Source organism: Oxyura jamaicensis, chromosome 3 (genome assembly GCF_011077185.1).
Source record: "Oxyura jamaicensis isolate SHBP4307 breed ruddy duck chromosome 3, BPBGC_Ojam_1.0, whole genome shotgun sequence".
NCBI lineage: Eukaryota > Metazoa > Chordata > Aves > Anseriformes > Anatidae > Oxyura > Oxyura jamaicensis.
The window spans coordinates 38,291,015-38,305,537 of record NC_048895.1 but is presented as its reverse complement, the minus strand read 5'-3'; the positions used below and the strand labels follow the sequence as shown (position 1 = coordinate 38,305,537).

The following is a 14,523-nucleotide window of genomic DNA, read 5'->3' as shown; positions in this document are numbered from 1 at the left end:
TTAAGTAAATGTACAATGGCAGAATCATTCTCTATAAATATGATTTTTCTCTGATAGTTTCGTCCCTCTTTGAGGGGCTGCTAATTATTGGTTCATGGAAATCATGACTTCTTACTTGTCAGCATGTCATTCTTCTGCTAGTATTTTATAAAAAATAATAAAAAACACGAAGCAAGTGAATAAACAACTTGTAGAAAGATTGGTTAAAGAAAGCCTATTCAAAGTGCTCTCCAAATAATTGCTTGCCTTTCAAATAAAGGTAGCCTGTTTCTTTCCTCAGTCTAACATTTGTGATTTGTTCGATAGTGCTTCTAAAGTTTCAAATGAAAATGACTGTGACCGAATAGTATGTCAGAAATTAATGCTTTGTGCAAAACCATCAGTCCAAAATGATTGTGGTATGTTATTTAATAATCTTTTGTAGTGCAGGTGTAGTCCTAAGCATATTTTTTCACATGGTACCTCATTATATTACCCTATTAGAGTAAAATCAACATAAGGTTGAGCTGTCTGAACAGTTCATCTCACACAAGAATGTAATCATGGAGAGTTTTACAGGTAAGTTTTGCAGCCACCTGTTAAGAGGATCACAGTTTTCAGTAAGCAGAGATCTTATGTCCTATTTAGCTATTTTTTTAAAGGATATATCACAGGAGCTAGAAGAACCATCAGTAATGTCTATAAAAATATACACGTTTGCATTAGAACTAAAACTGTTTAGACACCAATAAAAGCTGACCTTTTCCTATCAATGTAAGGCAACTTTTCTTTTTCATTCGTATGAAGAAATATTTACTGTACTTCACATTTGTCTGCATTTTATCCAGAAGCTGAAATTTCTAAAGACTGTAGGTGTCTAGTCCTTGCTTTTGAATTCTGATTCCAGACTTTCCAGTTCATACTGTGCAGTCTTAAGCTATGGGCACTTTTTTCCCTACATAGCAGATTTATGATTTTTTTTTCCCTCTGGTAAGCTTTCCAAGTAGTTTAGTTTTAAAGCACTCCAATTCGCAGTGGAAAATAATTTTGTGATAGAGACTTTCTATTATAATTTTGTAAGAGCTTTGAAAAGAAAAAAAGGAAATTAGTCATAGCTTTGTTGGGGAACTTTGTCTCTATTGCATGTTAGCAATAAAACGTGCAACAGGTACTGTTTTCATGTGACATGAACCAGCAATGTTGTCTTCCCTATGTCTGAAATGTTTTTTCAAGACATTTCTGCCCTCACACTTTAAGCTTTGATTTTTGTTTATTTCAGGTGTCATTTTGATTAGTCTAGCCCTCTTTACATCCTTTTGGTGCTTTGTTGAATATTATGTGTTTTGAATACTTCTGTTAATGCCATCTTGATTTAGAAATTATTTCATCGTATTCTATAACAGAAGAGCTAAATAGACATTTTCAGGAGGGTTTCTTTCTTTACTGTGTTATGTTGTGGTTTATAGGTATATTTGACAATTTGGAATAGGGACTGCCCCTTGTGTGACTGGCGGGTGTGATGTCTGACTAGGTTGTCATCTGTTTCTGAATAAACTCTCTGTTCCACAGGGAAGCAGAGAGCCAAATGGCATAAATAGAAAATGCTATTAAAATGTTTGTTTTCCTCTTATCTCCACCACCTGCGGTGTTACAGATGCTTTCTTAAGGAAATAAAGACACTTTTCTTTCTGCTGAGTAGTAGCAGATGTTGGGACTTTACAGGTCATCTGGAAGAGGGCTTAGTGACATGGAGCCTTTTCTTAATGTTTTTACTAACACTGTTTACACCAGTCTGAAAATTAGTACTTGAACAGATTACAGGCAAACCCCTTTCTCAGAAGTCAGAGAGCCAAAACGCCAGCGATTGGTTTCCAAGGAGCAACTGTTGCAAGAATCAACTTCAGCAAGGAGAACTTCTCTTCCACACAAAACTGACACCAAAGCAGCATTTATTCAAGCATACTTAAAATGCTTCAGGAATTAAATGTATAGGATTAAATGTAGTCCTCTCTTATATTTGTCATAGCAATGTATTGGGGGTCAGTAGTGAATAAGGCTTTTAAGTAAAGAAGGCAAAATTTTGGAATAGTGCAAAGAAAATACTTTGTGATTCAGTTGCCTTAATCTGTTTGTCATGTAGTTACCATGGCAGTTGAGTTTGGCTGAGTTAAACCCCTCATGTCTCCTCTTCCTTTTCCATTGCCCAATCACACTTTGTGATGCTTTTTCTTTTGTGGTAAGCAACTCTGAATGTTCCTAAGAGTAGTAAAATGAAAACAGTTGGATGTTCACTGGGCTGAAGTATTCCTATTATGCTGCTTCCTTGCTTCCTTTTTAAAAATTTAATTGCACGTTTATTTTATAGTTGTTACATCTGGTCTCATAGACTTGTAGCCTTTTTTCTTTTTTTGTTCTTTCCATGTTTCAGTTACTTGTGGTGATGCTACCATATCCACTAACAATGGTGGTATTTTATATGTAGGATGTTGCTAGGTGGTTGGGGTTTTTGGTTCATTTTTTTTTTTCCCTCTTTCCTTCTCTGGGAAGGAGCTTTGCTTACATGCTTGTTATTCTGAAAAGCTCCTTCAGGAGGCACGCTAAGTTTATATTAAGTTTATATCACCCATTTAGAATTTTCAGAATCATCATATGTAAGATGAAGGTGATGGTCACCCTGTCACCTCCAGAGATGTTTATATTTTTTGACTTTCAGTACAGTAGCTTACTTAAGAGATGGAGTGATGGCCAACATGTGTAGCTTAGAGTTGTGAATACAGTGACAGCTGAATTTGTGCATTTTGCATGTCATTTCAAGAGGAAGTTCTTAAAGTTGTAGTAATTACCTTTTCAAACAGAATTGAGGTGAAAGGCATTTTACAGTGAAACAGCTTCCTTTGGTGTAGGTGAAACTAACTCCTGATGGAGAAGCTTCTTGCCTAAACTTACAATTTCTGAAGAGAGTGAATGAAGTAGTATATACTGTTAGATAATTTAAACTGATAATCTAGAGGTCCTGGGATGTGTGTGGTCCACACAGAAGTTTGAATCCCATGGGTAAGAGATTAAATCTTCAGGTTCCTCTATTTCATTGTGCACTGTTAGTCACTGTTCCCTCTGAAGACTGTTCTCTCTTTCAAGGAAAGTGGGAGAATCAGTTAAGTTCACCAGCTCAATGTTTTCAGCTATATTAAAACCAAAAGTTATTGGGGAACAGTAAGACTGAGACAATAACTCTGGAATTGAATAAGGATACATGTGGAAACGTGAAACTTAGGTTTCTGATTTTCTTTCCCATGACAAGTGTAACTGCTGGTCTATGTTAGCTCTATTGGCCTCTCTCATCCTCCGGACACAATACCGAAACATCAGTGAAGTTCGGTGGCATCAGATAAGTTCGTTTCCTTTTGTTGGAGAGGAGTCATTTCTGAGTTATCATGGGAAATAAGTGTTTCATGACTTCAGGAAACTGGGAGGTATTTTTAAGTGCATTATTGAGGCACCTTAGATTTCTAAAAAGAAGAAAAAAAAAAAAGTATAATGCTTAGTCATCAAATTTAGTTTATGAAGTTACAATGCTGCTTCAGAGATACATTACAGTATTCTGACTGATTTGGTGATTTTTCAGCCTTGTAAGGCATTTGTGCTCACTAGTGCTGCCAAAGGTAGCAGAAACTGAGAGCCATGTTTAATACTGCTCTGTATCTGGCAACAGTCAGATACAGCCTTGCTACAGAACCTCTCCTCAAAAAGTAAACCACTTTTCCCATTCTTGATAGTATTGATTTCCTTATTTTAAAAGCTGCTAAAAATAAAACAGTCTGCTGCTGATAAGAGCTTTTTGAGGTAGGCTGACTCTAATTTCTCAAACTAAAACCGTGCCTGTCCATTTAACTACTTACATGCAGTGGGAACATGAAATTTGCTTTCTTTCATTTTAGAATTTATATACTTATTATATTGGAATGATTAAATTTCTTGCATGGAGAAAAAGTTAAGTCCATCTGCATGAACTGGTGTAGTACAGTCAAAATTACGCACATTGGTGCACATCTGTGGAACAAGCTCCTTGGAGTTCTTAGCCTGGAAAACACCTTCCAGGTAATGGACTCTGCCCCCCACCCCCCCCACCCCTTCCCCCCCATGTATGGTCTGACTTCAAGTACTTTTTTTTATTCTTGAGAATTTTCAAAATACCTCTGATCAGATTTATCTTTTTTTTTTTTTTTTTTTTCAAATTGCTGATTTATGCTTTTGCAACCTGTTTGGATAGCCTTGTATTCGTTCTTAGCTGTTTCATATCCAGTTTTGTACCTCTCAACCATTTCTCACAATGGCTATTTTTTTTCCATTGAACTGGAAGAAGATATAGTTGATTTAAAAACCAAGGTGACATTGAACAGAAGGCTGTATAATCTGCACATCTACAGGATCAATACTGCTGCCAGAAGCATGGATACAAGTTTGTGTATCGGTAAATGTGATAATTTCTAATTCAGTCTTTGGCACAGGAAGAAAATCTGGTCTCTTAGTGTGAAAAATCCGTGTGGTCCCTTCCCTGAAAGCTCAAGCGCCACCACTGTGCCTTCTGATATTTGCTGTAGGTCTTCCCTTCTGGGTCCACCAGCATCTTTCTTCATGTAATTTATGAGAGACCCTTACTTTCAGTAGCTCACAGCATTGGCTTCCGTCTTTAAAGATTAGAAGGAGAGTAACCATATCGTTAGCTCACATAGTGAAGGAAAGTAATTAATATTTAATATATTTTGTACCTCAAATGTAGTGTTACGGTACCCAAGAATTAAAGTTTGTTACAAAAAGCCATACTTTATGCCCGGTGACATCTGGAAGAGAGTGAGTTAAACTACAGACCTGATGGTGTGCATCTCTGTTCTCAACACAAGCATCTATAAGTGGTAAAATGTCTATTGATTGTGTATCATCAGATCCTGCAGGCAATTTGCCTCGCCCATGTGCAAATGCTCTGCAGTTTTAAGAACCAGTGGGAAGTGCTGTGTAAGGTTATGTAGAAACAAGAACTCTTTTTGATATCACATCTAGTACATCGGACTCAGACAGCTTTAAGCTTTCAATGTCTGCCCAGAAATTAGTCCAAATAAATAAGATTGGGATCGCTCGATAGAGGGATTATTATTATTTTTCATCCCAAAGCAGTGCTTTCTCCTAGATAGAGGAGTCTGAGCAAGATGAAGTGGAAATTCCAGATGCATTCAAAGTTTGATTACGGTAAGAGAATTCATTGGCTGTACTTATAATATCTAGTAAAAACTACTTCTAAAATTAAAATAGCAAAGGAAAAAAAGTTGGAGGTGGAAGTTCATGGATCCTTGTAGTAAAAAATACTAATAGCAAAAGCAAATCTGGCTTTTTTATTATTATTATTATATTTTATTTATTTATTCATTTATTTTGCTTGAATAGGCTATATGCAGCTAATTCTATTATGTTAAAGGACTTTCTCAAAACATTCTAATAATCATGCAAATTTATGGCATTATCAGTTTTGGAGAAGGAGAAACATGATGGGTCATTATAAAACAAAAAGCAAAGAAATTTTGGACGGTGTCTTGAACATTAGGACATTCAAATAATTAATCTCTTGAAGTACATGGAAGTGGAGACACGGTTAATCTTTTCCCATTTTAAGTGCAGTTTATCGACTGTCAACTCAAAGTCTAGACCTTCAGATTGCCTTTCTGTCATGAGGGCTTTCATATCTGAAATTCTGTTTGCAAGTAATAAGTTTGCAAGTAATCAGAACTTAGCTAATGTTAAATATTTTGTTTATATGTTGAACACTGATACATTTTGTCTTTAATGCATGTCCATTCAAGGCATTTTTGCAAGTTTAGATTTTCCTCTGTAAATGTTTGTTACAATTCTACTTCCTGTCCCTCTCTATGTTAAACAGAAAACAAAACAAAACAAAACAAAAATCCAAAACCATAAAAATAACAAAACAATAAATTATTTTATATACTCACAAATATCCCATGTCGGTTTAGGGGAGTCTGTGATGGAGTTGTGTGACTTCTTAACTGTTCATAGTTCATATGCCATAAATTTTATCAGCAGGAACATAGGTACTTCATGTTTTATTACCCTGCTAATGCATCCCATCTGTACCATAGTTCTGAGACATACCATGATTTTTAACACATCTTAATTGAAGTATGATTAGTCTATTTGAAAACTTATTTGTGGAATGACTGTTATATTTTTTCATATTAATATTTTTATATTTTTCAAGAACTGGTGCGCTGAAATATGTCTAGGAGTAGTTTAATTTTTTGTCTTCCTCATTTATATTATGTCAATATCATCTAAAGTCTGTCATTTTCTGCTTTATAGCTCTGTAGCCCTACAATTAAAAAAGTTGACTATGCTTACCCAAGTAACCCTCTGCAGAGGCTGTTCTCTGTGTTCCTTGGACTGTGTATGGCCTACAATTCTGAGCAATGTAATGGGCAACAATATTTTGTTCCGGTTTGTTGCTGAATTATTTTACTCTTTTTGAGATTTGGATAGTGCAGAAAAAAAAAAATAAAAAGATAAATGGCAATATTTAGCACCTTTTCCTCTTCTTTACACAGTGTCTACTGGTAAGATACTCTGAGATCTCTCTGTGTATCTCTCTGAGATCTCTCTGCCCATGCCCTTCCCCTCCCCCCCAGAAATTAGGCTGAGAAATGTTTAAAAAGCAACTATTTGTATTAATTAGATGAATGGTAAGTAATATGATTAATGAAGTTTTCAGTAACTTACCTGTTTAGGTATTCAAATGAAGCAGGATAGCCAATAAGGAAAGGATAGTCTTTTCTAGGAACATAGAACTCATGGCTAAGTAAACAACCTGATGTGGTTTTGTATTAAGCTTTTTATTCATTTGCTTTTATTGAGGGTCTGTTTATGTGTCTGTATTCTTACTATGTTTTTAATACTGGAAAGATATAATAAGCTTCCTTTCACCCTATTTGTGGCACAGTCTATAAACCTGATCATTTTCCTTTATAACCAGCATTTGCTTGTTCTAAGGAAGTTGTCCTCAATAGAAAAGGTCTTACCGCTCTTATCACAACTGATGTCTAGGCAAGTAGAAGCTTAGTCACGTGAAGTAGATATTATCCCCAGAAGTGTTAAATGGGTTTTGTTATTTTCCTTGAATGTCTCCAATACTTGTTTAGAAGCTGTGTAAAAGAGAAACAATCAAAACTTTTAAATCTTAAAAATGAAGAATGCCGCAAAACAAATATATATTACCAATATTTTTCTTAGACAGAAGTGTGAATGAGGGATCATAAATGTGATCTTTTTAAGAAGATGGTAGTGCTTTATATGACTGTATTTTTATCCTGTGACTTGATTTTTTCAGTTTTGTACTACAGTATTTTGCATATTTCCAGGCCAAATACTAAGACATTCATGATCTTGCTATGAATGTTTGTTGTAGAGTTTACAGTATTAAAAAGGTTTAATCACATTGTGTGCATGTTGGTGTGCATACTGAGAGTTGCAACAAAAACTGCTTTAACTGTGGTCACCTAAACTTTCTTCTGGTTTAAAGCTTAAGTAACTGTTTGCTGTGCCTTTCATCAGACAGGTATTGAAAAACAAAGATATATTTTGATCTGATCCTGGACGATTGTGAATACTCCCCCCCCCCCCCCTTTTTTTTTTCAAAAGAAGCAATCTCTTTTTAGCTGTCTCTTTATGATTATGGAAGTGTAAATGACAAAAAATAATTAGCAGATTTGTAAAGAATAAATATCTCAGTTCAACTTATGCTGAAATGTTCCTAGGAATATTCCTGCTTCTTTTCCTGGTTTGCACATTTAATATAAAACATAGTATAGAGTATGGACTGAAATATTTTTTTTCCTCTTTAAACTGTGAACTAGTCCTATGTAAAGTAGTACAGTTGTGGTGGACATAAACTTATCTCTCTGAAGAAAGGAGAGGTGTCAGAGTTCTTCACATGCTCAAGAAACCCTGAACTGTATTCTAGTTTCTCGTTGTGCTGCAGATAAGTAAAAGTTCAGTTTTTCTATTGTTAATAGAGATCATTTCAAAATCAGAACATTCAGTTCTTTTAATACAGGTTTATGCTAAGTCTTTGTAAGAAGATGAGAAGTATATAAAGAAGCCTGCCTTGATATAGGGGTGGATAATGAACTATTTGTGTTGGAAACAAAGGCTTTGATATTTTGAAATGTCTTCACATATGAACTTCTTAACCTTTTTTTTTTTTTAATGTTCTCCCTCTGTTTTATAACCATAGCAAGACCAGCTCTATACTTGGGCCGCAGTTAGCCAACCCACACATTCATCAGATTATGTTGAAGGAAGCTTTCCAAGGAGAATTCCATCTGTGTGGCCCCCACCCAAACCACCAGATGAAGAACAAGGACTCAAAATTACGGAAACAGGTATATTCTTGTATGCAGACAAGATATATGTATGGCATCGGGAGTGAGCTGCTGCCTTTTAGAATCCAAGATATGACCTTAATATCTTACCTTGTGAGACATACCTGATTTTTAAAGATCTTGGAGTAGCATCAGAAATACTGTTAGCTAGTATGAATCTAATAAATATTCAGCAAAAATATGTGCCTTTTGTTAACAATCAAGATGTGTACCTGGCATCTGCTGACTAATGGATTTTATCAGGTATTTTGACCTTTGTTCTTTTCCAGTTTTATATTCCTTCAGAGCCATGAAATATGTGCACTTTTCTATTCTTAAAAATACGGAAAACTTCAGAAGCCCACTGGTGTTATATTGAAAGTTATTAGAGTGGTGTAAGCTATTCCTTTGGATTCAGCAGTCCCCTGCTGACAGAGAGGTAGGAATAGTTTGTCTGAGAAATAAATTGAGGTCTTGTTTAAAAAGTCAGTTTATCTTAAATTTTCATGAGGTTATTCTACCAGCCAAATTCTGAAATCTTCAGCATACTCAAAAAGCTTTTGTCCAGCTGAGAATTGAACAAAATGAAAAACCCTCTTGTAGCTTACTAAGAAATTTAGAAGAGAATTTCAAACCTGTTTTCTGTTAGTAGTGTTGATGGGCAAATACCGCAGGTTGTTAAAGGCTTAGTTTTGCATTAATATTCAATGGCTCTCATCACTTTCAATTTCCCATGACCTCCATGGAGAGCCACTGGGTATTTTCATTTTTTCCATTTCCTACCACTCCTTTTTTCATTGCTCAAACTTGAAGAATTATGTCATTATTTCAACAGATCTCTTTATTGTGCTTGTAGCCTTTGGGTGGAGTTAATTTCAGATTTCCTTCTCCTTGGGACTTCTCTACCACTTCCTCTGGAAGACAAGCAAAGTGTTCCTTGCATGGACATCATTTGTCATGGCAACACTTCTCTTTTACTGGTATCACTTATTCCACTGCTCACAAACAAAATAGGTGGTGCCAACAAAAATGCAACATTGCTATATTCTGTTTATGCAGTGGCTTTGTGGTCAAGGAAACATTTCTGCATCTCACTGATACAATTCCGAGTGTGGAACACTCCACTACTAGACTACTGCAATAGTCCAGTTTTTGACTAACAATCTACTATTTTATGTAGTATTCAATGAGTGTGGCCATATGTGGTAACTGAATTTTTTGCCGTTTCTTCTTCTAAGAAGAAATGTGGTGTTTCTTGGAGATTTAGCTAATGGATGTGTGATCAGGGTTTCTATGAACAGACTCTGCACTTGAAAGACAAAAGAGAAAATGTTTTTATTTTTTTCATTATATTACTTTGAGGTTTTATCATGATAGCAAGTAAACAACAAGTTTGCTGTTTCTAGTGTCTAGATGAGAATAGATTTAATATGTTTTGAAATACATATTTAAACTTTTTTTTTTTTACTATTTTTACTGAAGTACTATTTGGAAGAGTACTTCAGTCACAAGGAATACTTAAACCTATTCATTTTATACATTGCTTGTTTCCATCCAATCTTGTTCTATTTAATATTATTCCTACTACGTGGATGTGATGTCTGTAGTATTTGTCTGTTCCTTAATTATGGCCCTCAAAAACTGCAAATATTAAGAAAATTGAATCAGAAGTAAAAGGGAAAATTGTGTATTTTACCACTTCTAAATGGAACCTAAATAGTTCTCAAAATTTACTTGAGGGGTTGACTTCTAAAAAATATTACTGAAATTTTATTTGTTGGTGTGCATTTGCAGTGTAGAAAATGAAAAAAAAATGTTCTGAATAAAATTTGGATAGATAAATAATTTAACTTTTTGTTTGTTTGCATGTTTGCCATGTGGAAGAACCTAGAGGTGAGTGATATTTCACATGAATACTAAAGGTTTCACATCTTCCTCATGATTTGTAATTAAATTGTTTTATGTGTAGGTGGCCCTTGAAACGTGGAGAGGGCAAGAATTATTAAAGGATTTAAATTAATGTATGCAGAGTAGCTATATTTTATGATATGTATTGTTTTTGCTGTATGGTTAAACATGTACAATATTGACATTAGAGATACCAGTTTATAAGTAAGAACTTGCATTTTAGACCAAAGTATTTATCCAGAGAGGAATGTAGCAGGATATTTTTACATATAGTCCTTCTTTTTATTGCTGTCATCAGCATGACAGAAATACTAGGCCTTCAAATTTTAAGTAAGGCAAGAGGAAATTCTGCAGGGTGCTAGTTAATTTGTTCCTAAACAAGCAAAGTATCACTGTTTCATATAGTCTATATTAAATAGCTTTGGTTTCATATAGCATATGTTAAATAGCTTTGCTGTGCTGTATCCTATGCAGCATTGTTAGGTGCAAGAAGAAGAAATTAGAGTGATAAATATATATTTTTTTGTTTTATTTAAAAAATGAAGTTTGGAAATATCTAACATAACTTCGGGTTCAGTCAGCAAATACTTTTACCAAAAATATTGTTTTGGATTCAGAGAAGTTTTTGGACAAAATCGGTTGATATCATGAATAAAATATATTGGTATGTAAACTGCTAATTTTCCATCTGATGATTCAAGGCCTATTTTCCTGGGTTGGCAAATCTGCTGAGGTATGGTTAGCCAAGGAAGTTCTCTTATTCCAAATAATTTGTAAAACAAATATCTGACAGTTGCTTATTTTGAAAATGTTAAAGCTCCCTTCCTTCAGAGGAGACAATTTTTTTGGTTTCCGTAGCCCTGAAAGTTGAGTGACTAATTTGTTGGTATCGTCCTAAATTTGCTTCAGTAAATGGAGTTATGTAAAAGTCAGCAACGAGGCATGATTTATGCATAATCAAAACATGTCAAAAGTGAGACATGATGGGTTATTTCTAGTTAATGACTGCCTATCCTCATCCAGTCTTTTATAATTGGGAAAATTCTGTCAGATAAGACTTGAAATGTTGTTTTAGTAAACCAAAAGGGTAAATAAATAAAAAATGGAGTATTGTTAGTATTCAAGCAGTAGCCTTGCAGATTATCTGCCTCTGGCAATGGTACTTCCTGCTGTGGTGGTTTTACCGTGCTAGGCAGCTGAACACCACAACTGCTCTCTCACTCCCCCTGATGATGATGAGGAGGGGAAGAAGTAAAGGAAAGAACAACTCGCGGGTTGAGATAAGGATAATTTAATTAAAGATAAAAAAATATTAAGGAAATATTATTATTAATTAAACAATTCAACTAAAGGGAAAGAGGGAGGGAGAAAGGGAATAACAAAACAAAATAAGTAAAGGCTATGTGGAAGTGCAGAGGAAAGAAATTACTCTCTGCTTCCCACAAATGAGCGATGCTTGACCACGTCCTTGAAGCAGGGCCTCCACGCACCTAGCCAGTGTTCGGGGGGATGACAGACGTTTTCACAACGAGAGCCCACCTCTCCCCTCTTCTTCCTTTTTCCACCTTTCATTGCTGAGTGTGACATCATATGGTATGGAATATCCCTTTGGTTGGTTTAGGTCAGCTGCCCTGGTGATGTTTCTTTCTCACTTTTGTGCCCACCCCCTAGGAGGGTTAGAGAGAGTCCTGATGCTGTGCCAGCACTTCTCAGCAGCAGACACAACACTGGTGTGATGCCACTGCTGTTCTAGCTACAAGTGCAGAGCGCAGCACTGTATGGGCTGCTGCAGGGAAAGTTAACATCCCAGCCAGACCTGGTACACCTGCTTACACTCCTCACCTCCCAGTAGATGGGTTTGTCAGAAAGCTGTGAGGAGGTCAAATGTATAGGAATTTGGAATGTGGAGGTTTTGATCAAAACTGTTCCCACGTTCCTGCAAATAGTCATCAGGTTTGCCTGCTATTTAGTGGTACCCTAAGAAGGATGCATGAGACCTTCTCTGGGAAGGTATAAGAAATTTCTATTCTTGTGATGTGTACAAAAGTAGACTATGACTAATTGGAGGCATAATCCAGATAATTAGCAGCAGCTACTAAGCTGATTAAAGAACTTTTCACTGTGTAGTGCCCCCCCTCCCCCCCTTAATAATTATGTCCTATAAAACAAGGAAACTGAAGAACAGATAGGGTAGCTTTTTTCTTTTTTTAAAAAAAAAAAAACTGCAGAAAGCATAGAATAAAAAACGTATCTTAATTCACAGTCCTGTGTCTTTACCTACAAGACACTCTCTCTTCCATAAATACATTAAAAAGATATCTTTGTTATTCTTTGCAATAACTTATCAAAAACTTGGGAATCCTGAATGTGTGTATTGGGTTTTTACACGCTTCTGTCATTTTCAGCACAAAATTTGTGATTTCTTTTATTCAGTAGGTAATCAAAATGCATCACTGCACAAGCACAGCACAGATATGCAGCACATGCTTCTCACTGAAAGAAATATTTGCACAATCAAGGTTTTAATGTAACTTTTTATAGTTAGGTTTAGTTACATATTTATTAAAATTGAGATTTCAAAGACTAATATTGTTAGATAAAACCTAGATAACAGGATAACAGTTATTCTAAACTAAGAAATGAAATTCAGTTTGGTTGAGTTTTTATGCTTTGATGCCTACTTTCCGGGGGGGGGGGGGGCCAGTGGGGGGAAGCACAGATAAAATTTCTTAGTCCCACAGTTTATTTTTTATTGCCTGGAGATTTGTGGTTCTGTTTAAAACCATAACTGTACAAGTATACTGTCTAAAGAGTAATTAAATGGAGGAATTCCTAGATATTTATTAGGATTCTTATGAGTTATTCTGAAGTAGAAAATAATTGAAAAAAGTACTGTTGGAATGAAGTTCTGCTGTCTCTCAATGTAAATGAGTATTGTGGTCAAAATTCTGAAAGTCAAATTAATGCTGTTAATGCTGTTTCTTTACACAAATGAGAGGACCATAGACTCAAAAGGTGAAGAATTAGTTTTATATCCTCAGCTTGAATGCCTCCAGTTCTGGGAAGCTATGACTGTACAGTTTCACAATAAGTGTACGGTCCCAAACTATCTTCATACTGCTAAGATGCCAGAGAGGGGGAATAATATCATCGGGATGAAATTGAGATTTCTCAAAAGGTATTAATCTAGTAAGGTCAATTGTCTTTCAAACACTTAAAATGTGAGTTTAGATCTATTTCATTGTCTGTCTCCTAGTGGCCATCTCAAATATTATAGTAGAACGAAGGAGGACCTGTGGAGGATGTCAAAAAGACAACACATCTGCCAACAGTAGTCAGCTTGTTAATGGGTTCTGGTAGCCTTTTGTGCACAGATACAATCTGCATATCTTAAGGACACAAATACATCTTAATGAGGTTGGATAGGAAGAATAAGCATGAGAACTGTTACTTAACTTTCTGGGGGATAAAAATAATTGAGCCATAAGTAACTTTTTATTTTTTTGAAACGAATTTTGACAATTAAAGGAGTTCTTTGAAGATTTGTGGTATACTTCTAAGACTATACCATTTATTTTAGAGTCTTAATAAATATATTGCATGTTGAGATCAGACTGGCTTTATTTATATATACAACCTGCTTAATTAACTTCAGATACATAACTTGGAAAGTGGGAGATTTAACAGGTTTTTTTTAATTCTATCATATTTTCATTAAATCCTTAGTATGTATTTTGAAAGATGAAATCTATATATATTGTAAAAGCTATACTTTTTTTTTTTTTTTCAGATTCAGAGTTGAAATCTACTGTACTAGAAACAGAAAAACAATTCACAGATGTTCAGCAGGTACAGGTAAGATCTTGACAGAAGTGTTTAATCTAGCATTCTGTAAAAAAAAAAAAGGAAAAGACATATTTCAGACACTTATGCAATGCTCTTTTGTGCAATGAATTTTCAGAATACAAACATTCAGAAGTGTTCTTTAAATCTAAATTTTTATTTCAAAATACTCACATGCTCCATAGTATATATAAATACAGAGGTTCAAGGTACCTGCCTACCTAAGATGATTCTTGTGAGATGTTATTGTTCACTTCATTCAGAAGTGATTGGTTCCAGAGGTCTGATGGTATTGCCAAGAAATAGTGATTATATAATATAACCAGATCTACTGAAGTTTGTGTGAGTAACAGTGGCAGAGATTTTTTTC

General features: G+C 35.1%; 1 protein-coding gene across 6 annotated transcripts in view; it reads left to right on the top strand.

The window, feature by feature from the left end:
- Window positions 1–14,523, top strand: part of FMN2 (formin 2) — a 159,382-nt gene that overhangs the window by 26,657 nt on the left and 118,202 nt on the right. For 3 of the 6 annotated variants that reach the window (XM_035322374.1, XM_035322375.1, XM_035322372.1), the window contains exons 4-6: window positions 8,276–8,423; window positions 10,287–10,295; window positions 14,101–14,165. In XM_035322374.1, the coding sequence (XP_035178265.1) occupies window positions 8,276–8,423; window positions 10,287–10,295; window positions 14,101–14,165 (222 nt within the window). The remainder of the gene's footprint in view (window positions 1–8,275; window positions 8,424–10,286; window positions 10,296–14,100; window positions 14,166–14,523) is intronic. The other 3 variants (XM_035322377.1, XM_035322376.1, XM_035322373.1) reach the window with 1 other exon arrangement.